The 26728-nt window shown below is 53.3% G+C and overlaps 4 protein-coding genes and 1 non-coding gene across 5 annotated transcripts; 2 read left to right on the forward strand and 3 right to left on the reverse strand.

Annotated features, from left to right (window-relative positions):
* Positions 1–831: 831 nt before the first annotated feature.
* Positions 832–4568, forward strand: HD553DRAFT_341866 (JmjC domain, hydroxylase-domain-containing protein; the record flags this gene model as incomplete). Its single annotated transcript, XM_046182681.1, has 9 exons — positions 832–1055; positions 1196–1399; positions 1503–1676; positions 1772–2378; positions 2441–2540; positions 2603–2864; positions 2932–3505; positions 3577–4061; positions 4148–4568. 9 exons carry the CDS (start codon positions 832–834, stop codon positions 4566–4568), a joined length of 3051 nt encoding a protein of 1016 aa, XP_046036842.1.
* A 717-nt stretch (positions 4569–5285) lies between these two features.
* HD553DRAFT_t51 lies at positions 5286–5372 on the forward strand. The gene has a single exon. It is a non-coding gene; the product is annotated as a tRNA-Gly (tRNA).
* A 1056-nt stretch (positions 5373–6428) lies between these two features.
* On the reverse strand, positions 6429–8254 carry HD553DRAFT_271675 (FMN-linked oxidoreductase; the record flags this gene model as incomplete). The annotated part of the gene is made up of 8 exons (XM_046177723.1): positions 6429–6635; positions 6701–6866; positions 6939–7155; positions 7227–7242; positions 7307–7461; positions 7542–7901; positions 7965–7980; positions 8051–8254. 8 exons carry the CDS (start codon positions 8252–8254, stop codon positions 6429–6431), a joined length of 1341 nt encoding a protein of 446 aa, XP_046036843.1.
* Positions 8255–8479: 225 nt separating this feature from the next.
* HD553DRAFT_310858 (SNF2 family N-terminal domain-containing protein) lies at positions 8480–13491 on the reverse strand. Its single transcript, XM_046179887.1, has 15 exons — positions 13011–13491; positions 11636–12944; positions 11045–11566; positions 10894–10978; positions 10616–10832; positions 10419–10553; positions 10185–10352; positions 9739–10122; positions 9627–9671; positions 9444–9566; positions 9199–9368; positions 9075–9127; positions 8968–9008; positions 8854–8907; positions 8480–8781 (listed from the first exon to the last, which is right to left on the reverse strand). The coding sequence occupies exons 1-15, from the start codon at positions 13017–13019 to the stop codon at positions 8554–8556; spliced, it is 3543 nt and encodes a 1180-aa protein (XP_046036844.1). The 5' UTR covers positions 13020–13491; the 3' UTR covers positions 8480–8553.
* Positions 13492–20911: 7420 nt separating this feature from the next.
* HD553DRAFT_331448 (hydroxymethylglutaryl-coenzyme A reductase-domain-containing protein) lies at positions 20912–26401 on the reverse strand. The gene is made up of 5 exons (XM_046182016.1): positions 25894–26401; positions 24721–25751; positions 23669–24633; positions 21427–23603; positions 20912–21357 (listed from the first exon to the last, which is right to left on the reverse strand). The coding sequence occupies exons 1-5, from the start codon at positions 26022–26024 to the stop codon at positions 21240–21242; spliced, it is 4422 nt and encodes a 1473-aa protein (XP_046036845.1). The 5' UTR covers positions 26025–26401; the 3' UTR covers positions 20912–21239.
* Positions 26402–26728: the final 327 nt, after the last annotated feature.

A 26728-nucleotide genomic window follows, 5' to 3' on the forward strand; every position in this document is an offset into this window, starting at 1 on the left:
ACATGAGACGAGCGTAAGGAGGAACTTAACCTAAGGTATTCGTGATCAGATGTAGCGAGGCATCAATAGTCCCAGACGCAAGTCCGTACGGCGTCTCAGCGCCAAAGAGCATGATGCTCAGCGAAAACTGAAGGTAGAACCGAGAACGAAGGCTTCACCACGAGGAGTCGTCCTCATTCCGCCTTGTGGGACTCTTCATGGCTCCGCCGATATATATCACATGACCTGAATAGACCGAGAGCATACTTACAGTCAACAAGCGTATCAACAACGATGATGTCTAGCAAGCGCAGAGGCGCGTTGGTGGAATTGGTGGGGGGGGGGATTGTCCGTTTTTTGCTTCCGTGCGATAGAGGCCGCTGCCGCCGCTGGTGTGATCGTCCGAACGAGATCTGATCACTTCCTTTCATGAATCGCTCTCCAAAGTTACGAGGTCTATACGGTCCTGTCCAGATCTACAGCATATTCAGTCAGAAATCCGGTACCTCTTGCCTCGATCTACTCGTCGATTGACAGATCGACAATAATCGTCAACTCACTCGGAACACACGCATCAACCTTCTTCCCCGGTCGATCACCACACTCTCGCCTCCACTTTTTCGGCTTTCGACCCCGGCGAGGGTTCAACCCTTTGTCAATAGTGTAGCGAACATTGACAACTGTAGGACACACAAGCTCGCTCAGGTGCAAAGCTCGAAACATTCTTGAACTCACCTGAAGGAAGAAGAGGTCGGAGGCATGCAAGCGGTTCATCCATTCCCCCCGCCGGGCATGGATTCCCTACCCTCGATACCGATACCAACCGCAAACATAAATACAGACACAGCCGACATGTTACCTACAAACCATACCTTCACCTCGACTCTAGGCTCGCCGACTCCGAGCTTGAGTCGAGGATCTACCGGCGGATCAGAGTCCGATCCCAAGTCGCCTATCAACGAAGATGGGGAGGTCGAGATCGAGTATGAAACGGACGGGTCGGAATTGTCAGGAGATGAGGAGGAGGATGAAGAGCCTGAGGAGAACGCACCGCCGATCCCCCAGCCAGCTTCTTTGTGAGTCTTTCGGTTGCTGAGAGCGACTTATGCTCTCGCTGATTCATTGATCCTCTACTACACACTACGTAACAACTCACTCCAACCCCCATCAAATTCTCACTCCCACTCGCTCCGCCTCGATCTTCAAATATCCATAGCTACCAACACGAACACACCCAAGAGATCCCTGCTGCCCCTGGTTCCCGCTGGTTAACTCCCGAAGACGACCCTTATGCCTCTCGTGGGATTCCGATTTTCAGGCCGGCGATGGACGAGTTTAGGGATTTCGAAGGGTACATGGAGAGGGTCGCTCCGTGGGGACATCGGAGTGGAATCATAAAGGTCGTTCCTCCAGAGGAATGGTGAGTGTACTAGTCTTGCATTTATTTTTCATCGCCAGCTTTGGCTACGTCTCTTTACAGGCCACAATGAGACTGACATCTACATAACGACGATTAACCGTAGGACCTCTAACCTCCCCCCAATACCTACATCGACCATGTCCAACCTGCGTATCAAGAACCCTATTCAACAAAACATGCTCGGGCGGTCAGGACTGTTTAGGCAGAGCACGATCGAAAAGAAGAAAGGGTTGACCGTGAGAGATTGGTGGGAAAAGGGGAGGACGGCGCCCTTTCAGTGAGTCTTGCGGTCTAGGTAGCGCTGGGGCGCAGAGGAGCAGGAATAGCATTCATCAAGAAGAGAAGACTGATATTCTGGATCTGATCGTACAGTTACCCCGGACCGAAAGATGCCGAGCTTAGAAAGAGAGGTAACCCGGCGGGACCGTCGACGAGGACGAACAAGCGGAGAAAGGTTGCGGGTTCGGGATCGGGATCGGGATCCACGCCGGCACCTTCCGAACCCGGGGTCGATGAGGCCGAGGCGGTCAAGCAGGAAGACGGGGCTATGACGATGGCGATGGAGCTGGATGAAGTGGGCGACAAGGCGACACCTACAGCTGCGGCATCTGACAGGGCAGCCTCGTCCGCACCTAGTACCGCAGCCGAGACCAAGACCGAGGCTACCGACCCTTGGTACGACACGTTCAACCCTCATACCGACTGGTTACCCAACGAGACCAAGGAGGAAGACTATACCGAAGAAGGCTGTCGCAATCTGGAACGCAAGTTTTGGCGAGAACTAGGTTTGGGTGAAGCTTGTTGGTACGGAGCGGACATGAAGGGGTCGTTGTTCACGGACGAGACGACGAGTTGGAACGTCGCGCACTTGCCCAACCTCTTGAACCGGCTGAATTTGAAGAGAAAGTTGCCAGGCGTCAATACACCGTATCTTTACTGGGGGATGTGGGCAGCCGCGTTCGCCTGGCATGTGGAGGATGTGAGTCGAGGCTAAGCGTTGAATGCAGGTGACGTGAAACTGATCCTGGCTGAATCGAATAGATGGATCTCTATTCGATCAACTACATACACTTTGGCGCGCCCAAATTCTGGTATGCCATCCCTCAGAAAAAGGCAGACGCGTTCGAGCGACACATGGCGGGTGAGTTCAGTTCCTCGTATTCATCCGCTGTACCCTCGAGCTGACTTCAAGAATTATTCTAGGCTACTTTCCCTCGGACGCTCGCAAGTGTGATCAGTTCCTGCGACACAAGTCGTTTGCCGTCTCGCCTTACAATCTGGGTGGACAAGGTAGCCGACCAAATATCATGGTACAGAAGCAGGGCGAGTTTGTGATCACCTTTCCACGAGGGTATCACGCCGGGTTCAATATGGGCTTCAATTGCGCCGAGAGCATTAATTTCGCGCTGGACGACTGGATCGAGATGGGTAGGAGGGCCAAGATCTGTCGATGTGAGAGCGAAAAGTAAGTTCATGATGAGCATGGACTTTCGTCGATGACTAGAATTGATACGGAACCTCTCTCCCGGCAGTGTTCATATTGACGTCGACGCCGTGCTGGAAGAGTCGGCCCTACGGGAAGCTGCAGCTCAGGCTAGGGAGGAAAGACGTATCAAGGCAGAACAACGAAGGCAAGAGCACAAGCCTCGGGTGAAGCGGTCACGCAAGGACCCGAATAAGCCCAGGGTACCCAAGATCCGGATCAAAGCGGTGGTCGAGTTCAAGCCACCGCCAAAGCCGGCCAAACCGGTTTATCCGTGTTTACTCTGCCCTGATCAGTCGACGACGTCTCTGCTGCCTGTCTATCGGGAGCCCAAGCCAGTCGTCGAGGCGATTGCTGAGCCTGTCATACCTGTCGTGGTCACCGGGGTCGATCAGTCCGCCGAGTCATCACCGCACAATTCGAGCGTTGCGGCAACGGAGGCTCCTCCGGTCGTGCAGCCGGTCGATCGGCCGCCACCACGCAGGCGTCATGAATACGCTCATCTCACCTGTGTTCGGTCGACTCCCGAGCTGTGGATCGCCGATGTATGGGACGAGGTTACGAGACGGAGTGTGCGTCGGGTGATGGGTATCGACAAGATCGGTCGAGAGCGATGGAATTTGGTTAGATTGCGTCGTGTCTAGCGTTTCGGCTTGAGCATCGTAGCTGACGACCTCTACATTCACGTCTACAGAAATGCGCCAGCTGTGCCGATGATCCCAACCGGCAAAAGTACGGATCCAAGGTCCAATGCACAAAGGGCAAGTGCGTCAAGGCCTATCACGTAACGTGTGCGATCAAGGACCCCAACGTCGAGTTCAAAGAGATGGAGGTGGACGAATGGGTCGTCCAGCCAGAGGTCATTCAAGATGGCGTGCCTACGTCGTCGCAGGAAGCGCTTACCGGCGAGGCAGGACCAGGACCTACCACGACGACAAACAACGCCGCCCGGAAGTTCTCTCGATTGACTATCGTGCATGCGCATATCCTCTGTCCGTCTCACAACCCGGCTCTGGCCGAACAGAAGCGACTCGAAGCGCACCGGGGCATGTTGCGGCGCTTGACCTCGGTGCCGTATGGCACTCCTGTCAGCTTAAGGTTGGGCACGGGTACGTGGGGGAGTTATCTTTTGAGCGTGGACGCAATGAGGGAGGTAGCGGTTGTTACCAATGATAAGGGGTAAGTCTGGCAGGGTCGACCCGTCTTCCTGGTCCGCCTAGCTGACGACGTGCTCAATTTATGCTTCCCGCTATGGCGATCGATAGAGTACCTTTCGAAGTCAAATGGAGTCAAGTGGTGTATATACCTCCTGCCTACGTCACTGCAACGACGAACGAGGGCGAGGGCGGTAGGATGAGGATGGTTCAAGACGTCTCTGAATCAGCTGGTATAGCTACGAGAGCTGCATTACCGGAAGACATGCACAGAATGCCGGTGAACGGTCCTAATGTGCCGACCGATAAGACGGACTCGATTACGGTGCCAAAACCACTCGAGGACACAATACCGATCACCTCATCGGACGACATCACAAAGCAGACGCATGACACCACGTTGACGCCGTCAACTCCGGCCCATTCCCTTCGGCTGGGCTCGCACGTCATGCTGACACCAGGGCTGATCGGGATGTTAAGCGAGAATCCGTTACTGCGGGCCTCCTTGAAAGGTTTAGGTCTCGGTGGATAACTCGAGTCCAGGCGGCCCGGCGACGCAGAAAGAAAATTGCAAATGATACAGCCCGAGGCAGCCGGTTCGGGAATGCCAAGGGAAAATCAATCATACCTGAACGCAGCAGGGATCATGAAAAATAATCGAGCGCAACACGTAATAATGCGCAGCGGAACGCCATGCAGTGTATCTTACCATTTCTGTAATAGCATCAGCGAGAGCTCTTGAATAATGTAAATCTTCTAGCACAAGGCATTACTATGATGATGACCCGAATGAAGAGGAAGACTGCACAACTTCATATGGCGCAAGCTGCAAAGACGAACGGTGCTATCAAGGTGGGGCTATATGAACTTTGCTAGGGTTACGATAAGAAGATTCAAAGTGGGCAAGGGAATGAGGGAGCAAGAGTGCGAAACGACCAGGTCGGATGGACTGTCTATCTGATTCTTGGGTACACAAGCAGTGGTGCACTACTATAATCAAGACTTCTTGTTGTCACGCTCGAAGTTATCTGAGGCTGGGGGGTTAGCAGAACAAGCAAGAAACAAATGAATCACATTTTCACCATCGTCATCAATGTTGATCTTGAGGCCTTCATCATTGGGCCTCCTTAGATCTTTCTTCCCTCGCCATCGTCAGCATTTGCAGGGCCTGGAGAACTTGCTAAGCGCTAAGATGTCGTTTTGGATTGGATCTGTATCTGTCATCACGCCAGAAATTCGCTTGTAAGAAGATATGATGGTTCAATGGTAGAATAACCGCCTTCCATCTTAACGTGGTCGTTAGCGGTTGACCGGTGTTCGATTCACCGTCATGTCATACATAACTTTTTGCCTTTTTTGCGAATTCCATCGCGAAACACCGCCAAAGCTATCGTGTCGAAACGGCGCCTCCGTTCTGGGACAAGGTACAGCAGTACGCAACATACTATGAAGTCGGAAGTTGCTTGATATTGAAATCGCACGAGTCGCTAGTCTCGTTCTGATCCCATCGTCAAGAGATTTCAGTCTGCGCCGCAAAACTATCTGTCAGATGCTAAGCATTTCGCATGGAAAGACGCATGCAGTAGTGTGTTTCGAGCGTTGCCGGCCTTGATTTTTACATCCACTGTCTTTGTTCACTTGGCTGATAGGCTTTATTCATCTCCCTACGCAGGAAAGGGTGGCAAAGCTAGAAATATTTTGTGGGAATTGTTATATGGACTCGGGAGATCTGACTTACAGCTATGTGTTCAGCTCCGCTTACTTCCAGTGTGTGGCTGACTGACCATACCTCTCTAACAGAAGTCATGTGGTCCTAGGTGGAATCGTTGAATCGTGTCATTCGTGTACCTCGTCGTGAGGCCAATTTGACTCACAGCGCTAGATGTCTTGCGCTTGCCCCGCCTTTCGAGCGTCTGTGATCCTGACTCATATGTTCTACCAGATACTGACACTGATGTAGTGATCATTGGTACATGGGCGACTGCGATACGCTTTCAGCTTGACAGACAACATCACCAACTACAATCACCATGCTTCCATCTAGCAAATATCATCTTCGCTGCGCCTATGGACCGTATGATATGGAACTGGGGCGAACGTGTGACTTCAAGCGAGCAACGGCGCGCAAATCAACCTGCTATGGCGCGGTCTCTTACGCCGACGGTGTCAATCAACGAGGTAGCGGCTTTCTTGATACCAAACTCGCCGTTGTTGCTCAAGAGCGTGTGTCCATGACCGCAAATACCATCTTTAACAATGTGAAATACAGCCTCGGACTGGCGTTGTACTTGTGCATGTCCAGTATGCCATCTCGAGACCCACATGTGCCAATATTTGAGGCTACAGAGGTTGACGAAAGAGCTGAGGGACTCCCGGCTACTCTACGTCCAAGCTACTTTTCGACGGGCTTGTACATCCTCGTCCATGCTCTCTCGTACTGAGGTGCAGCCTGAACCGCCACCTCCAAGTCCTGCGCACAGACAAGAGGGAAATCGGCGTGTCTCAAGAGCTCTCGAGCCAAGAAGATGACGTCCGCCTCGTCCTTGTCGAGAATGTCATTGGCTTGCTTGGCTTCGGTGATCAGACCGACGCAGCCGACCTATAGCATATTTCGGACGAGGTTTAGCTTTCACGGCTTTCCCATCACGTTTTTGTCAGACTTACTAGGATGCCTGGGACTTCTTGCTTTATATGAGCCGCAAACGGTACCTGGTATCCGGGTCGGATCGGGATCTTCTGGCCAGCGTAGTTGCCTCCAGAACTGATGTCGATGAGATCGACACCACGGTCGCGTAGTTGCTTGGTCAAGATGGTCGTCTGGTCCAGGCCCCTAACAATTTCACTTGAAGATCAGCTTCCTTACACTTGGTTGGCTCTTAGATCGCTAGCCAGGATCACTCACCAGAATCTCCATTCTCCATGGCCTTCATTGTCCTTGACGTTGGCATCGTCAGCCCGCTCGGTCCCGTCATACCAGTCCGTAGCCGAGACCCGAAACATCAGCGGCTTCTCCCATTTGGAGCGCGCGATATCGGTAATCTCGAGCGCGAGGCGCAATCGGTTCTCGAGCGATCCTCCGTACTGGTCCTTGCGATCGTTGGAGATAGGCGACAGGAAGTCTGGAAGTGCGAGAAGGTAGAGGTGTGAGAAGCAATCCCTAACGAGAAACGGTTGCTTGCTTTCTGCTCACTATGCAACAAATACCCCTATACGAATCAATCGCGATCAGCTCTGTCGAAGCTGCGTCTAGACTACGGCAGCCGGACTCACATGGGCTCCGTGGATCTCGATAAAGTCGAAACCGATCTCGTTGCACCTATCAACGGCATCCGAGAAGGCCTTTTTGAATTCCTCGATCTTTTCCGAAGTCATGGCTTGCGGCTGAGGATATCCGTCAGAGAAGGGGATCGTCGAGGCGGCTTGGACTGGTAGCGATAGAGAAGAGGCGGACATCCCGTTCAGACAACGAGATGGGACGGTCCAGACGCTCCGGTCTCGTGCTAACCGTTATCAGGCCATCCACCAGCTTCCTTGCTAGCGACATGTCCTCCCTTGACATTCTCCTTCCCCTCGCTAGCGTACAAAGCACTGGCTCTTTCCTGAACCCAAGGACTGAGCGTAGAAGCTTTCCTTCCGGCGTGTGCGAGTTGGATTCCGATAGGAACACCTTGAGAGCGGACGAAATCGACGATCCGCTTGAGCGGGGCGATCTGGCTGTCAGCCCACAACCCTGCATCCTCAGGGGATATACGCCCTTCTGGTACAACGGCAGTGGCTTCTATGCAGATGGCACCGATACCCCGAGCAGCCAACGAACCGAGGTGGACGAGGTGCCAGTCGGTGGCATGACCGTTGTCCGAAGAGTCTAAAGAGGTCGAATATGTCTAAGAGACAAGCGCTTCTGGTATCTGATCATCATGAGACTCACATTGGCACATGGGAGCCTTCAACCCAACCCACGACCAGCCGTCAGCCAGACCATCGCGCCGACGCACTGGAATCACCACAACTCACAGCCATCATCCTGTTATGAAATTTGACTCCCCGGATCTCCAGCTCTTGAAACAACCTGGGAACCTCCTTGTTCTGAGGAAACTTTTCGACATCCTTGAAGACGCTACCGATAGGTTGAGCAGGTTTCGGGATAAACGACCGGTCATACCCGGGAGCTCGGGTGGACGAGATGGAGGGCGGTGCGGTAGGTCGATCGGATGCCATGGTTGCGTACAATGTGGAGCTTGGAAGATTCGGACGGAAGAAATGTAGAGCGTGCTCAGGCAAAGAAGATGATGATGGTAGGTGAATGATATCGACCCCTTTGTACCGGATGGATGATGCAACAGTCGACAGGCTACATTAGCTGGCATCTTTGTCAGCCAACCCGAGCCATTTGTTGACAAAATGTGGAGGGTGTCGTCGGACATGGCCGCATCGTTCAATCGTCCCATGTGAAAATGCAATGCTATATATCTGATTCATTCGCTATCGCTACAAGCATCTCTTCGATCGGCCTGTGTCTACAACTCGGTCATGGAGACATCCTCTGCTCTGGCACTCTCTCCTGTCTTCTCGTTTCCTTGTCCTGAGGCGCCTACAACGCGCTGTCGGATCGTCTTCATCAAGCTCTTCTTGGTATCGTTCGCAGCCTGTTGATCGGGCTTGCCATCGGCATCCAATGCTCCGCCGATGCCACCGACGGCATTGTCGAGTTGGAGTTTGGTCTCTCCGAGCTTATATATATCTTCCTATTGATGCAGATAGAAGTAAAGGAGTCAGCTTCCGTATGGTCACGGCAGATCTGGGTGCTTCGTGCTTACCTCGATCGTGTTGACTGTGATGAACTTATAGACCAGGACGTCCCGTGTTTGGCCCTAGAACCGGTAGCATCAGTACCATGTCGGTAGCAAGTCGAGGATAGGACAGCTACTCACAATTCGGTAAGCGCGATCCATCGCTTGCTTGTCATTATGAGCTGAAAGGATGGCGGAACAGATCATCAGACACGCTGTGACTCGAGCGCAAGGATTGAGGCGCTCACGATTAAAGTCTTGATCAAAGATGACCACCATGGACGCGGCCACCAGGTTGATCCTACAAACGATGAAGTTGTCAACTTTTTTCTCCAACAAGAGGTTTCTTCGAATTTGTGACCAGTGACTCACCCCATCCCACCGGCCCGCGTTGATAGCAGGAAGACCTGGATACCCTCGTCTTCCGTGAATTCGTCCACCATACCTTGACGCTCGTCGACCTTGGTACTACCGTCCAGTCGCATGTACCGTGTGTTCAGCTTGGCGAGGACCACTTGCAAGATATTCAGGACTTGAGTAAACTATATTGTGTGGTCGATCAGTTTCGCTCCTCTCTGATAAGGGTTCCTTTGGGTTTGAGAAGACCTTGTACTCACTTGACTGAAGAGCAGCATTCTTCGGCCCTCCTTCTTGCATTGTTCCAGCTTTTCTATCAACATGGCCGTTTTTGCCGATTGGAAGAACGCGTCCTCGCAAAGTGCTGCGTATTTGTTCACGCTCTGTGCTCGGAATCCGTCAGCGATGTTGACGAGTAGACTTGATTAGGAGTTTCAACTTACGTCGTAGCGGATGGCAAAGTCGTATAACTCGCTATCGGTCATGAACTGGAACAAAGAGTAGGTGAGGGGTAATAAGCACGCGCGTCTGGCTCAACTCGAAAGTGCGTCTCACCTCCATATCCTCAACGATCAGGTCATACTCGGACGTCATGAATTCTTCCTCCTTCATACAGTCTCGAGCCATCTTGCGGATGACCTTGTCATCGTAGATTCTCCGGAAGAGCAAAGGGTGGAGGGCCGCCTTACGCAGATCCATCAGGATGTTGGACGACGCGCTCGCCTTCTGCTTGGCTTGGTTCTTCTTGGCCTTGCTCTTGGCCTTTTGCTTGCCATCCTCGTCGTCATCATCCAGTGCGGCCTGTTCGAGCTCCTCCTCAGTCTGGGTAACCAAGATGTCCCGTGAACGCTGCACGATGTCGTTGTAAAGGGCTTCCTGAGCCGTTTCCATGGGACAGGATACCTTGCTTTCCAATTTGTTGGGCAAGTCTTTCAGGACCTGACAGCATGCGTGAAGGTCGTGAGCCAAGTCCACATCCAGTCACGACAGACTCCACGTACCTGGGCCTTTCTCCGCCGCAATACAAAGGGGGTCATCATAGTCCTCGCTCTTGATACACGCTGAGAGGACAGCAGGTTGTTGGCGCCCTTTGCGTGGACCTTGAAGATTTGCCTGAGCGATGCTTCGGCATCATCAAAGATGTCTTCGTGGATGAATTTCAGCAAGGACTGTATGTAGCAAGAGCTTTAGCTGATGATAGCACGATCACGATGTTGAGCGACTTGAATACGCACGACCAGCTCTTGAAGGTTATTCTGTAATGGCGTTCCTGTCAAGAGTAAACGCCACCGAGGTCGGATCTCAATCAACTTGTTATAACGTAAGCTGTTGTAGTTCTTGAGAGTGTGCCCTTCATCGTAGATGCAGGTCTGGATGAACCATGTCAGGTTAGCAGGTGGGCTTCTCAGAAGCTCTGCGACAGGCCACTTGCCTCGAACTCGAGCTTTTTCTTCAGGAACTTCTGGTCGTCCTGCCGGAAGGCGAGATCATACGTCGTGATGAGTACCTCCAGCTCGCCGTTACGATGCTGCGTCTTCAAGTGATATCGCTGCTCTTCCCTCTCCTTTTGAGAGCCGTAATACGTCTGTACATCGATATCTGGTGCAAAGCGTTGGAATTCTCGAACCCAATTCTCCAACGTAGATGATCTGGCAGCAGGTGTGGTTGTTGGCGAACCTGAATGAGAGCATCTTATTTCATAGTACTCACGGAACCACAATCAAGTGCGAATGGCGTTTGCCTTTGCTCTTCAAGCCGGCAAGGAAAGCGATGACCTGGAAAGTCTTTCCGAGACCTGGATGGTCGGTATCAGGGAATCAGCACGTCATCTTGGCATGCTATTTATTGTGCTCTAACTCACCCATCTCATCCGCCAAAATGCAACTGAGCTCCCGCTCGTACATCATGTTGAGCCAGTTGACGCCGACGATCTGGTAATCCTTCAGCTTGACGCCATCCGCCAGTCCGGCAGGCGGCTCAGCCTTGTACGACTTCAATATTCTTCGCTTTTTCGTATCTATTTCGGTTTCGGCCATCTCGCGAAGCGCGGCAACGTCTACAGTGGCAATATGCATCCCGGTATCTTGTGATGAAATACCCAGAGCCTGAGATCCGCCCTCCGGTGTCGACGTCCTGCTGCGACCCGATTCGGCGCCTCTTCGACCACCGCCCCACAATCGCATGATATCGAGGACCTCCTTCCCGATATTCTCGCACTTGTTCAGACATCGGTCGACTTGGATGTATCCTTGCATAACCTCCATATACTGCTCGAACAGGCCCACAGAGACGCCACGCTTCTTTTGTAGCCGTGTGCGCAGGTCCTGGACCGACTCAAAGGGTCGAAGTGATATGATGATCTTGGCTTGCTCTTCCGAGCATACTGCGGTATCAAATTTCATGTCAGTTACCATATCTTCGGTTCGCAACGGACTGTCGATTCTCGACCTACCGATCGATCCAGTCAACTCCGCCGGCTCGCATGTGTTGAAGACATTGAGCGCGTTCGTCTCGTTCATGTCTTCCACATCAACACCGTAAGACCTCTTCCCTCGCGAGCCCCCAGCGACATCGCTACCATCGGACCAGTCAGCGTCGGACCCTGAATCATCCCCTCTTCTTCGCTTGGCCCCAGTCTCTACGGGTTTGACTGTTGACGAGTTACGTCCGTTGGCACCATCTCCACGCCTGTTTGCGTAAATGGCCGATTTCTGTTTCATATCTGCTCGTGAAGCAGCAGCTGCTGCGACTTGCTGATCCGGCTTTGGTAGGTATTTTGGGACTTTCCCGTCATTCAACGTAGAGATAGGTGATGAAGGTGGCTGAGCCCTGGCTGCGTTCGGGCTACCGCCAGGACCCAATGCCTTGGGTTTAGCAGGAACATAGGGTCTCCGATCCCTCATAGCGTCGAGCCTTTTCAGGAAACTCTTCCTATCACCATCACCGTGCTGAATCATGGCCTGCTCGATTTGTGAGTCCGAGAGCTCGGGCCAAAGGACTCGGTACGAGTTCACCAAACCCAATGACGGGTTACTCGATTGCGTTTGGGAAGATTTCGGACTGGGGCTGGGGCTTCCTGGAATTGCACGATGCTTGAAGCGGCTAAGGCCGCCGGGACCTAGCGGAGTCTCTGGAAGGCTAGACATCTTGGTCTTTCCTGGAGTGCCCATGTCTAAACTGGAAGTCCGTGAAAGTCCGCTAGGAGTGTCCGGGGTGCCGGGTCGAGTGTTCACATCGAGCTGCGCCATTTCGCGGCCTACGCTAAAGCTGGATCCTTCCCGAGACGTCATGGCTCGCTTCTTGACAGCTTGGCCGTTCTCATCCCGATCGATCACTGAGCTAGACATCGAAGATGGGGCTTCCGAAGTTGCCGTACTGCTACTCGAAGTTCGTGCAGCAGCATTGGCGATCAGAGTGCTGAGCGAGTCTCTGTCTCTGGGTTTCGCAGCCTTCCGGTTCAGCGAGCCGATGTGGTCGTCCCCGAGGATAGCTTCGTTGTAGCTCTTTCCCGGATGACGTTGCTGAGAGTCTTGCTGTCCATTGAAGAACTTGGACCCCACACCTCTCGGGCTGGTTTCTGTCTTGTAGGTACGACCTAGAGCGGGAGAGGAAGCGGGAGCGAGAACGACAGCCGGAGGGGGAGAGCTGGGCATCTCGTCATCCGGGTCGGGTTTAGGAATCTTTGCTGCTTTCTCAGCCTTTTCTTGCCGCCTGAGCCTGAGCTGGTCAAGAGCGTTGGTTCTGCCATCCTTTGTGGAAGTCTAGGTCGGCCGTTACGATAGTGAGCATTTGCCGGGTTAACCTGATAGCAGAACCCAAAAACTCACGCCAGACATCGTGTCTTATAGGGGTAAAGCAAAACGTTTTGCGAGTCTGTGTAGCATTAACGAGCCGATCGAGCAGACCGAATCTCCCGATTCTTCTAGCCGTGGTGTGCCGATAGCGGATGAGGAACAAGAAAGAGACTGGAGAACCGCCAGTGTCTTGGGAGTGCAGCTGTAGCACCTTGCGATTCGCAGATCTAGGGTTCGTTCTTTGGTAGTTCGGCTGCTCTAAAATATTATGAAAGGCCTTCCGGGAGATCGCAGCCGCCAAGGTATACAGTGGTCTGGCAGTGGTGATGGCTCGCAGCGATCGACGAGTAGGAATGTATCCTCAAGAAGATCTGGCTTGTGGTTACCAAATCACCCAACCAAGTGCCAAGGTCGGTCGAACAAATTGAAAGTTGAACCGCGAACGCACAGGAGTTCACGCGTGGACCGTTTTACCCCCGTTGAGAGGAGTTCTAAACGGGCTAGTTTAGACGCGCCATTTGTTAGGGGACAAATCTCTAAACGGGGGGGTACACGCGGTCACTTTAACCCCCGTTCGATGCCAGTTTATGTCGCTTTGTGGACCGGTCTCAACCGCACTCTAAACGCGCTTCGAACACGGTCTTATTGTTCTCGATTATTTGTATCCGCACCCCCGTACGCGTCGCCCCCCCCCCCTCATACTCGACCGAGAAGCTCGAATCGACTTACAACTTACTACATACTACTCGAAATCGTTATTTATCTATAAAACATCAAACAAAGTCTTTACGAACCTCTTACTAGCCCATACGAACCCCCTTACGACCCCCTTAACGTTACTATCTTTTTTTACGACCTCTCAAGATGCCTGCCGCCGTAAGTTCTCGATGTTGTTGTTTTGGGCTTCTCGGAAGGTGTTATCGAGCCTGAACAATCCCCGTTTGATGTTTGTTTCTGTCTATAGCCTAAGACTACCATCAAGGACCTCGTGAGCCTATGAGATCGTTCTGTTTGACTGCTTACTGATCGTGATCCACGGTCACACCCATCTTGACAGTTTAACACCCGTTCCACCCCCTACGAGAAGCCTGCCGACCTCGCCGCCGCCAAGACCCGGTTCGACAAGAGCCTAAGGTCCGTCAACAAGTTGGTCGAGAAGGTGTCTGATGCGGTCGGTTTGATGGCCGAAGGGAGGGAGGTTGAGAAGTTGCAGACGAAGGAGTTGGTGTCGACGTTGAAGCAGACGCTTCCTGTTCTCGGAGTCGTTGCGGCTGGGTTGGGGGAGATTCAGGGGACTTTGGTGGGCGTTCAGGCCCTGTTTGGTGAGCTCGACGAGCGCTACGAGGAGATCGAGAGGCTCCGCAAGCGAGTCGACGACTGCGAGGACAAGGCGGAATCGGCCGTCGAACAGGCCTCGAAGCCACTCGTTGGGGAGATGAACGCTGCTGGTGTCCTCCAGCTTCTTTACGGCAACCCTGAGTTCGCCAAACTCGTTCGGGACATCACCGGCAGCGCCCGCGCCTCGACCCCGACCAACGCCCAATCGGGGCCCGTTGGTGCTTCGTCGTCGTCGTCGCCGAAGAAGAAGGAGAAGGCCGGGAGGAACAAGGTTCTGGAAGTAAGCCTATTCTTGCTTGTGATGCATACGTTTAGACCCCGTTTAACCCTCGTTTTGCAGGCACACGCTCACCACACGGTGAAGCTTCTCGTCGGGATGAAGACGAAGTTAACCGGCACCCACCCGGAGTGGAAAAACGACGGTTTAGACCCCGCTGTCTTCCCCGTTCCTCGCGGCGACGGTCGACAGACCGTCAAGATCACTCGACCGGAAGGGAAGGTGACGTTTTGGCGCCCTGACTGGAAGAACGTGAAGAAGCCGTGAGTCCCTAAACGCACTCCAAACGGACTCAACTAACGTGTATCAAAACAGGGAATGGGCACCCTTCATCGACGCCTGCGTGGCCAACGTCAAGAACGATTGGGAGGAGTTCAACGGGGATCAACCGGTCCCTGGACGGGATACGATAGTCACCGCTATCTATAAGTACGCGGAGACGATTCGGACCAAGGCCGGTCGAGCCCCCCAGAACTCTGAGGCTGGTGGAGAGTCGAGGGTGACGTGGTCGGACCGTCAATCGCTGAAAGTCAGTCCCGTTTAACCCCTGTTTGATGCCCGTTTCTGTTTTCTAAGATCCTTCTTCATCTCCGTATAGACCTGCGCCGACCGAGAGAAGATGTGGGGGAAATCGATCCTCCATGACTGTCAAAAAAGGGCCGTTTATAGGTACTTAAGGCAGAGGTGCTTCGCACCGTCGTTCTACAAGGCCGACGAGCCAGGGCTCGACGCGAGGTACCCCGGGGTTCCCGACATGGAACGGCCCGCGAACGGGGATCAAGAGGCCGAGGATATCGGGGTCGACGCGTGGCAAACGTACCGGCGGATCGTACTCGGTAAGGAGAAGGCCGAGAAGGCTTGGGAGGTCGTTTGGCCGAGTTGGATGTCCGACGAGGTATGTTCCAGCCTGTTCAGACCCCGTTAAGATACCGATTGTGTTTGAGTACTTACTCGATAACATTATCTCTTCCTCTTCCTCTCGTTCGATACTCTGCCTCGTCAACCCCCATCAAACACACCATCAACTACCTGCATCAGGCTATCAAAGCGGCCAGTGTGATCGACCGGGAGTTCGCAGTGACTCAAGAGGGGAAGCAAGCGACCTGGCGCAACCGTTGGTGTGGTCCCCGACGCTTCTGGCCCATAACGGACCTCAAACGGGACGACTTGGCCCCCCCTTCGGCCAACGACTCGAACGTCCCCAACGAGAGCGACCCGAGGCTGTGGGTGATCTACCGGTCGATGATTCGCCAGGACGTTCGGACGAAGATCCAGACCCAGAAGCCCGAACTTTGGGCCCGTATATACCCCGATCCGATACCGTCTGCGAACGACGCCGCGATGAAGAGTCTCGACGAGTGGCTCGAGGAGGGCGCGAACGTCGCCATTCGGGACACGATCGGGGTCTATCAGAGCCCGGTTGGGGCCACTTTAAACTCGTTCGAGCTCAAGGCCGCCGCCATCCAATTCTACAAGGAGGATACCGGCGTCACCTGCACTTGAGGTTCGTGCGAGCAGTGGGGTCTGAACTGACACTAAACGGGCCGAGTCAGCGGCGATACGACGACGTGTTTTTTCTTGTGTTCGACTTACGTTACGGCCTTTTTTCACGACCAAGTAAGTATACGACGTCTTTTCTCACGACGATATGGGGGCCAACGCAGGCAATAGAGGCGGGTTTAGAGCCCGTTTTATAATGTTAACTTACGAGGTGCTGTGTCTTTTTACGAGTTCTTTACGACATGTATCAATATCTGTTTGTAGCATATATAGAAGTCTTTGGGGTCCGATTAATGAGCGTTCGATGTCCGTTCAGACGTTTTGAGCGCTCACCTGAGAAGCGATCACTTATCTGCTATAAGATACTAAGCTCGTAAGCGATTCCGAATCGATTTATCATGATTAACTAGAAGGCCTCAAACGGTACCCAAACGAACAACAAGACGGCCTGTTTGATGAGAAAGTCTTTTCACTGGCTCGATCAAGTCGGATCAAGTCAGACCCTAGTGCAAGGAATACTAGCCCATACTAAACGGGGGTCATTCAGGGTTGGATTGGCCCGCATCGATCGCAAGGTGACGGGTCTCAAGGCAGTGAGAGTGTGTGTATTCAGTTCCCAACAACAAGGCTCCTCTTCGAACTGGTTGGGTTCCCACATTTGTACACCCAGATTGGGGCTACATAAGAGGGTGGTTAACACGAAGCTGTGAGAGTGATTGGTCGATTGATACTGACTGATCTGAGTAGACGTGCTCGGTCTCTCCCCTGTAAGCAATGCTTCTACGGCCTAGAAGCAGTACAAACTCCCGCGATTGACCCCCGTTTGTGGCAGCCTTCACCGTAAGGATGTTATCCAGCAATATCAAGGATGGCGAGTCATAGGTACAGTAAAGTACGTTGCGAGAGGGCTGATAAATGGCCATTCGATCCCTGAACGACTCCAAGTTGGCAGTTGTAGGATCAGCCTTCAAATTCCACGTATTGAAGCCTTTGTAATGGGTGTCCAATCGGGCATGTTTCTTGACCATTCGTTGGATGAAATAGGTGTTGTCCAAGTCTTCCCCTTGAGGTACTTCAGCCCCTCGTTCACGGAAGGCGTAAGTAACATTCCCGTCATTTTGTTCACTGTTCATGAGAGTTTGGAGTACGATAGGACGCAGGTTGGGTTCAAGATAGGACAGCGGTGCTGGAGTAACCTTCAGTGGACCAAGAAGTCGGCCGTTCAGGGACCGATAAACGCCAGCTTCTACTTGGGCTGCGTCGGCTTGCATCTCGGCATAGAGCTCTGAAGCAGATGACCCACGAGCCTGGTCGTTCTTTAGGAAACCTGACTGGAACGAGGCCAGTTTGAGTACCGCTTCTTGATCTTCTGGATGTTCTGTGTAGCGTGACAGGACTGATTGTATGAGACCGGCTGTACTGGCCTTTAAACGGGCATTGATTGCAGTAATTTCGAGGGTCTTTTTGTTGGTGTTGCCATTCTTGATGCACTTGCCGCATCGCTCGCCACACATACACCAGTGCGAGTAGATAGGCCCATGCGCCCTGATGTCGTCTATAATGTGTATTAACTGGTGTAGGTTACGGGTGGCTCTAAGGCCCGGTCGGATCTTAAGGGCCAGAGGTACCAAGCGCTTGATCAACTTCTCTGCTTCTTGCAGCTGTATCTCACTGATTTCGGGCCTGATTAAGACCAGATTGATGCCCGATAGTAGAAGCAGCATCTCGACCTCTTCTGGGGTGATCCGAGTATTTGACTTTCCCCTATTGGTGGTGTTTCGGGCCTCGTTCGAGCGGGATAAGAGGGCAATTTCGGGGAGAATCAATGGGACATAAAACTCCATGAAGCACCGCCACTGAACGGCCGACATTGACCCCCCTTTGAGGTCCGAAAATGTCGATGGCAGACGTGGGAAGACAGATCGATTGCTAGGCGTAATCACCTGTGCAGATGTATTGAAACTCAGCATAAACGCACATTAAACGGTCCTTTAAAGTTCCACTCACAGTGCCGATTGTATCTTTGATCAAAGACAACTGATGGGCTGTCAGAGTCAATGGTTTATCACCGACTCGATCATCCAGTCGTAGGGTAGCAACGCGGGGGGGACGGGGCCCAAACAGGCCTTGCGAACCACGTGTAGAGCCCTCTCCATTTGACTCCACATCATCAGTCTCAGTTTCCGATGCCGATCGATTTCCAGACTCAACCGGGCCTTTGTCGGTCTTGTATTCGCCCTGAACAACGCATGATCGCCAAAGAGTCTTGTTCACGCCCAAGAGGATGTTGTGCATGGCATCGAAAACGCCAGCAACTGCAGTCGCCACGTAGGGGAGGAGATACAGGGCGCTCAAGTGGCCCGGTGAAGGCCTGTTTTGAGGTAGATTGGCTACACGTTGTGCAGCTAGCCTGCTGAAAGGCATGGGGCGATGAGCGGGGGGTATTCGGGCCCCTAACTCGCGCGGTTGAGACCTGTGTGTTTCCCGACCTGCGTCAAACAAGATTTGAAGATTTCTTTGGCGTTCTTCGTGCTCTAAACGGGCCTCTTCGACCGCCGCTGCGACTCGGGTTTCACTCTCTAGAAAATCACGAGCCTGTTTGACCGAATCTCTAGGCTCCCCAACTGGAACAGCCGTCAGCGATACATGTGAAACTGGAACGAGGATCAAACGCACCTTGATTGGCCGCAAAACCATCCTCAGTAAGGGTGCATCGCGTACAAATGTGATCCTTCGACATCTGTCCGGTAAACCCAGCGAGCGACGTGAAGGCTGGCCTATCACAACTGATTGTGGCCAGATAAATGCGACATAAGACCCCGTCTGGGTGCTTTGGCGTCCTGATCAAAACTGGCTTTTCCCAAGTCCGACGAAGTTGCATGATGATCGGAAGCATGAATTGCCAAAGGGTCATTTTACTGGGTTCTTTCGGGCCTGTTAAGAGTACGTTTAAACCCAATGTACACGAATGGCTAGCGATCAACAAAGCTTACCTGGAGTCAAACCGCAACACATAACCATGGCCTGAAGCCCCCTCATTGACTGCGGAAGATTGCCCATTTGGAGTAGGATTGGGCCGACAGAATATCCAGGTCCATGCGATGACGAGTTGATGTTGAGCCAGTCGAGAGACAGATTCACAAATATCTCTTTTACCCCTTCAAACGGGCCCTGATCCACCCTGTTCCCGTCAGGATCGAGCAGTGAATGTAAATATGAGCCATCCGTCTGGTCCCGGTAGATTTTCAGGTCGGGGTAATCATGTTGAGCCAGTTGGGTGTCGACCTCGTGCCTTTCACGCCAGTTAAAGGCCAGTTCTTCTACCCCTGGGTATGCTAGCAGTCTCTCAATCTCGCTGGTGAGGGGAAGTGTCGGAAATACTGCAGGGGTAGATGGTCCTCTAGTTGAGCCCGGTTGGGCCCAGTCTAGGCCGCACTTCGGGCACTTCTCTACCCCCTGCAAAGCCCCAGCGGCAGTCGACATCGTGGTAATTTCATACAGCACTGCTTGACAGTCCTTGTTTGGGCAAACAGGATGGGCGATTGTAGACAGATCGATGCCCATTCGCTTGCGGACTGTTTTGAGAGTTTGTGCGGGCGAGTCGTCGATGATCTGCTCGTCGGTGAAGTCTCTTCGGGCCTTTAACAGTGTCATATTGGCCACACAAATCATGGCTTTGAGGGCGTATTCTGCTTTATCCCTAGGTACGCCGACAGCCTCCAGCGTAAGCGATACCGTGTAGATGAACCTTTCGACAAAAGGCAAATCGGCCGTTTGTTGGTCGCTAATCAGACCTGATAAAGGCTGACTAAGGGGGCTGTCTTGCAAGCACTGAGGAATATCGTTCGGCCAGATGTCGATCATGTCGTGTAGACCAGGAGCTGTGTGCAGTGCTGGGCCGGTTTGGTCCGTTCGATGGTCATTTGAGGACCGTTCCACATCAGGATTGATGTTCTCGGGGAAGTCATTGAAGGCCCGAAGATGATCACCCAGGGACATTTCTGCTGGTGCTTCAAACGGTGTATCAACACCCTCTGATTGGGGTGTAATAGGCCGCATTTCTGGCTCTTCTGGCTCAGGGGGAGCTGGAGGGGGGTGAGTCGCTGCGGCGAGTCGATCCAGATCTCTCTGCCTGGCAAATTCCCGGTTGTCAATCAGGGTCCATTCGGCCACTGAATGGGCGTAATAAGTCCGTCCTAAGATAGCGACGCCGCCCGGTCCACATTTGGTACAGTAGCACTTGCCAAATTTTCGCTTTGGCTGATGCTGGTAATCAGTGGGGGTTCAGAGAGGCCCGTTTGACGACCATCTAGCGTACCACTCGTTTCAATATCTCGTCCAACCCAAGTGACAACGGGTACTGTTGATCCCACCTTGGAGCGTTGTGTCTAAAGCCGCTCATTGTTGTCAGTTTGAGGTGGGTTTAGAGTACCTTTGTAGGTCGATTACTAGGATTTGGTACAAGTGGTAAAGTGAGAGGTATGAACGTATGAACATAGTTGGTCTTACATGAATGTAGAACAGGTCGAATACATGCCCGGTTAGGCCCCAAACAAGGCTGACGTAAGCTTGACTTTTGATAAGCCCTAAACGGACCCCAAACGGGGTTTAGTTCGCGACATGAAAATTGCGGAAATTTGCGGAGAGTGCTGGAAAAAAGTCATTTCTAAACGGGCATCAAACGGACCGCGCGTAACGTCTAAACGGGCCCCTCGCCCCGCTGTGACGCCAAACTCTCGCGACCGAAAGCTTTCACGCGACGGAGTGAGGTCCGGCCACTTCTCATCAGCAGCAGCCAGCAGCAGGCAGGGGATAGCGATCCAGAATGACCCGTGAGATTAAGATGACATATTCAATACAAAGCGCCTGGAGCGCACGCTCGTGGAACGTCGTATATACACGTCGAGAAGAAGGTATCGGTAACATATGCCTGTGAGACTATCCATGCGTCGTGTTTGTGTGGGAGAGAGAAGAGCTGCGGATATGCAAGGTTGTATGTGCCATGCCATGTGTGCGGATATGCGTGAGGGGAAGAATAGAGCGCAAATCGAAGATGAGGATAGAAAGTGGAAAATCCTGGTGACCACAAGTCCGTCGGATTGCCGTTTTTTTTTTTGGTGTGCCCATCGATGCTCGCTCCCATCCGCTCATGTAGACATGGGTGCAAGCGTCGCAGAAGCCTTTTTGAGAGGTGTAAGGGCTGGAGTCATCGCACCAGGGGTATGCGAGACGGGTGTCGCAGCGGTACTTCGGTTGAACTTGAGACTGTAAGAGAGGTTGTCGGATCAGTATTGCCTAGCGGATGGCAAAAGGGGTCCTGATTTTGAGACCTACTGTGCCGAGATCAACTGGTTCGCTGCGAGCGCCGACATCAGACTCAATTCTCCTGCCATGACGGCGGCGCAGATAATCCTGGCCAGACGACGAGCGTTGGCACCCGGTTCGGTAGGGTGTGCACCCGCCACGCCCAAGAATTCGAGCATGGCGAACTGAGGTCCAAGGATGGTTCCGCCTCCAACGGTACCGACTTCGATACAAGGCATCGAGCAGCTGATCATCAAGTCTTGATCGTCGTTGACGGCTTCCATCAAGGTCATGCACATGGAACTCTCGACGTTCTGAGCCGGATCCTGACCGGTGGCCAAGAACATCGCCGTAAGGATGTTGCTGGCGTGCGCGTTGAACCCTCCGATAGATCCAGCCATAGCGGAACCCATCAGATTCTTCTTCCAGTTCAGGTTGACGAGAGTCTTGACATCGGTCTTCAGAACCGACTTGACAACGCTACCGGGAATGATGGCCTCGGCAACCACGCTCTTGCCTCGGCCTTCGATCCAATTGATAGCTGCAGGCTTCTTGTCGGTACAGTAGTTTCCAGACAAGGCCAAGATCTTGGCTGTCGGGAACTGCTCGCAAAGCGCGTCTAAGGAAGCGTTCGAAGCCTTTCCAGCCATGTTCATGCCCATCGCATCTCCGGTCCTCAGGGTGAATCGGATGTAAAGCGTTCGACCGGCCAAGGCACACTTGAGCGAGATCAACTTGGCGAAACGCGAAGTCGACTCGAAAGCGGCCTTGAGAACCTTGAAACCGTCGCCCTCTTCGATCCAAATCTTGGCCGAGGCCGCCTCTTGCAAACTACCGAATTCCACTGCAGGTCCACGGGTCATTCCATCCTTGTGCAAGACGGTCGTGACACCTCCACCCGAATTGAGGGCCTTGCAGCCTCGAGAAGTCGAAGCTACCAAGGTCCCCTCGGTAGTAGCCATCGGGATGTGGGTCGAGATGCCGTCGATGTTGAGGGGTCCAGCAATTCCGACAGGGATCGGCATATATCCGACGACGTTCTCGCAACAAGCACCGATGATGCGGCTGTAGTCATAGTTGGCCATGGGAAGGTCAGACGCCTCGAGCGTTCTCGTCACGGACGCACGCGACATGACCGCTCGTCGAATCTTAACAGCACGTTCAAGATCCTTGAGACCCTTTTCAAGTCCGTATCCGGGAATCTTGCCCTTTTCGACGAGCAAGATGACCTCTTCGTCAGACAAATCGAAAGCACCCAATCCGCCGGCGTAAATCTCCCAACACTCTTCCAAGCTTCGTCGGCCAATGTGCGTCGAGCGGAGCTCTATAGAAGAATTGTCATCGTCATCGTCGGCGTCCGTGTTGGTGATGATAGTAGTAGGGTACGGGACGCGGGGAGTATCGTTAACAACGAGACGACCGACTTCGGCCTTGGGATCAGGTCTAGGTTTGCCACCGTCAGATCGAGGAGTTGCCTCGCCCGATCGGATGTCGTCTCCAGTCTTTCCGGTCTTGGGTACCGGTGTCGAACCGGCGGACGCTCCGCGAGATTTGTGAGTGACGGGATCGGCGTGCTTGATATGATCGAGCTTGTGCTGATGCGAAGCTCCACCTTCCTCGTCAGAATCGGTCTGACGGGTGTTGCTGAAGCGTTCGAGTTGAATGCCACCGCTCCATCGACGACGGTTCCTCAAAGAGTCTCGGTTCATCGAGGTTGGGTCCCAGACACCACCGGCGCCGACGAGCCTGGCAGCAGCTGCAGCGACGGCGACGGGCCCGGTCGATTGACTCGGTGCGGAACCGCTAGCTATACCCTTCATCAGGTAACCGTTGAGCAAGATGCTGACGAACAAGGCGACCACGATCCACTTGCTCAGCACAGGGTCACCAACGAGACTGGTCCAGCCTGACATGAAGTGATCGAGCGAAGCCATTCCCTTGCTTCGGTTGAACTCGAGCGGAAGACCAGTCCCGATGTCGACGGATTGCAACGTCGGGTTCGAGGCAAGGGCGATGGCGTGAATGGCAGGCAGGATCTCGAGGGTAACCTTAGCGTCGACGCCAAAGATCGAACCGTGCTTCTGCACCCAGGCGAGATCCTTGTTGACCGGCAGAGGCCCAGTCGGGGCGACGTTGCGCTTGACCGCGGTATGTTCGGCGAGCGGAGTACACAGGTTGGCGACATGGAGCACAAGGAAGGCGACAATCTAAGCGATGTGTTTCAATCAGTGATCAGTCTCAGCCTCAAACAAACTTGGTCAACCGAACTTACCAAGGTCAACTTGAGCTTTCCGGCGGGACTCCTCTTTTTCGCTAGATCGCTGACATTTTCGTTCAAGTTGGATCCCTTTTGACCGATCAACGCGTTCTTCCATTCGCTAGGCCTGAACAACAACGACGTCGGAGAAGAAGAGGCCGACGACGCAGTGTCCTCCTTGACAGGGGAGACGGGGATTAGTCCGGACGAAGACGACGGGGTGACCGAGCTAGTCGGTGCGTCGAACAAGGATCCTCGTCGGTTGGTGGTTGACGGGGTGAGTTTCCTGGCAATTTTGATCCTGTGAACCTCCACCATGACGGTGAGGATGGCGATATAGAACGTGAACAAGCACACGCAGTCCATGACCAGAATCAAAGCGGCGAGGTGACAGAACTCTTTCAATCCTCCAATCCCGCTGGCCCCACCAAGACAGAGTACGGCAACCTCGATAGCGTAGTCTCTGACGATCCCCGTACCGACCTTCTTCACGGCATCGATGACGATAAACTTGGCTCCGATTGGTGCAGCCCATCGAATGCTGCGATCCTTGGCCTCGGCGATCTCTCGTTGGATCCTCGCGTGTACGGCCAACTCTCGATCGAGCGCCGACAGGTCGAGGTCGTTGGCAAACCCGTTGGGCTGGGGCGTCGTCTCGTCGTGATCAGTTCCATCCTGTTGTGAATGCGCTCCCGACTTCCTGGCTCGTTCCTTCTTCTCCAGAGCAGCCTTGGCTTTGGCGATGAACTTTTCCCCGCTCAAATCCGGGACGGGCGCGGCTAGAGGTGCACGTACGGGTGCGATTTCTGGATTGTTGAATACGGCTCGGGCGAGGAGGAAGGGCTTGTCGAACCCGACGGTAATGACCAAGAAGGGCAAGGCTTCCGAGAGCGAGATCAGGTCGACGGGGAAGCTGAGGAGGTAGGCCGAGAATATCGCCAAGAGGAACCCAAAGGTGGACGAGATCAGTGTGGCCGAGGCTGTCAACCAGTAGCAAAAAACACCGTTTTCGAAATGTTAGCTATTATATGCAGACATCATCCACCCTCCCCAAAGAAGGTACTCACGCAACCAGAAACTACTCCCCATCTTTCGCATGTTGAGGAACAACCTCACAAACGTGAAGTGCATCAACACATAGCCCAAAAGCACGACAAAGATGTCGGCAGAATCGGCATTCTTGGCCAACATCCAGAATCGGGTGACCAGCGCCCTCAGCGCATAGGCTAGGAACTTGATGTGCCTCGCCGGGTTGGTCTCCGTTCCCGGGATGTGCGAAGCGGAGTTGGAAGGCGTCACAGGGAGACCCGACCCGTGTTCCTGCGCCGAAGAGGAGGACGAGGGGAAAGGAAGATGAGCGTGATGTTGTTGCTGTTGTTGTTGACGATAAGCTCTGCGCTGGGAAGGCGTAAAGACGTCGTTGTTCGTCCTCGTAAAGATCGACAAGCTGGAGTACGGGTAAAGACTGAAGACTGATTCTCCTCCTAGTCGTTCCTCCGACCTCCCGGCACCTAGTCCCGAGGACAAGACCGATGACGATGATGCCGATGGCGACGAGAACATACCCGTCGACAGAGGGATGACGGAGAGGACTATCGAGTTCGTAGCGTCCACGCCAAGGGTAACGTGTTGCAGCTCTCTGAGCGTATCCAGGTATTTCCGACCGAGGGTATCATCGCGTAGGAGGAAGGTGACGACAACATCTTCTGATTCTGCCGTCGAGGCCGAGGAATGGGTAGAGGTCGTTTCCACAGGCACGTCCAGGCAGTCCGAAGAAGAAGAAGTAGGTGATTTGTAACAGACATCTTCGTACCCCACCGTCGTCCCTTCCTTGACGTCCACGATCAACCTGAGCGCTTTGAGCTTTTCATCCAGACTCGCCGACTCGGTGTTTGAGCCGCCGGCGACGATGAAGCGTTGCACCAAGACGTTCTTCAACCCGCTAAGAGGAGAAGACGGTGAGAAGATGTCCGAGTTGTCCAGGTCCGAGATCTGGGTCCATTTGTTTGCGGGATTAGAGGGAGTAGAGAGGTGTAATGTGGGGACGTAATAAGTCGATGGGACGGCCGGTGTTGCCGAATGGTCCGGGAGCGTAAAGCTGTAGATGCCACAGAACAAACGGAATATAGCGAGCAAAAGAATAAACGGCTATTAGTTCGTCTGCCCGGCCTCCAAACGATACCAAGCACCACCAAACACCAAGATAAAACGCCTCTCTCCTCCAAGGTTCGTGGACTCACAATTCGCTACCCTCGATAGCGTGCAATAGCTGAAAGTAGACCAAGGTGACGAGCACGAAAAAGGTGGTGATGGCCTCTATGGGCGCGGCTGCTGCCGGCGCGGCGACTGCACGCAATAGCTGGCGAATCATCCTAGAGATCCTCCTCGATGCCTCGATCTGAGGTCGGTAGGCAGGGTGTTGCTAAAGAGACAGACGAGATGCAACCTATGGAGTCGAGGCGATCGTTGTTGATGTCGATGATGTTGATCCGGAGAATAAAACGTGATGTGATTGCTTTTGAATGGAGGTGCGCACAAAAGAAATACGAGCGAGCGATCCCGGGGGCGCGTCTGCTAAATCGCGGGGGTTCCGTGCCAATCGACGATCGACGAGATTGCTACCCAGCTGTAGGTCCACCAAGTGCTAGATGCTAGATGAGCGTACAGGTAGACAACCTCTACCGAACGTCCCGATCTATCGTTGTGGCGATGTCCAAGGGCAAAAGTGGAACGACCCGGTGATTCCAACCCTGGCTGACACCGGGCTCTCAATACCATGCGCACATTCATATCCTGTAGAGGCCTCTAGCGTTTTTAGATACGCGTCGCCGTAACAAACCCCCCTTCCCCCATAAGTTTACCACGCGACGACCGGAAGGATCAAGAGCAAGGGGAAACGCCACGATCACGTAAATAAATGAACGCGCCGACCGCCGAGGGTGGAGGTATCCCGGGGCAAGGTGGCGTGAATCCAATCGTACCACCTCGATATATCATCGATATGAACGCTGTCCCGTCACCTATGAAACTCTATCAGATGGATCGATTGACGGGTGGCAAAGGTAATCAGACAAG

The sequence above is a fragment of the Filobasidium floriforme genome (assembly GCF_021052385.1).
Source record: "Filobasidium floriforme strain CBS 6241 chromosome Unknown HD553scaffold_10, whole genome shotgun sequence".
Classification (NCBI taxonomy): Eukaryota; Fungi; Basidiomycota; class Tremellomycetes; order Filobasidiales; family Filobasidiaceae; genus Filobasidium; species Filobasidium floriforme.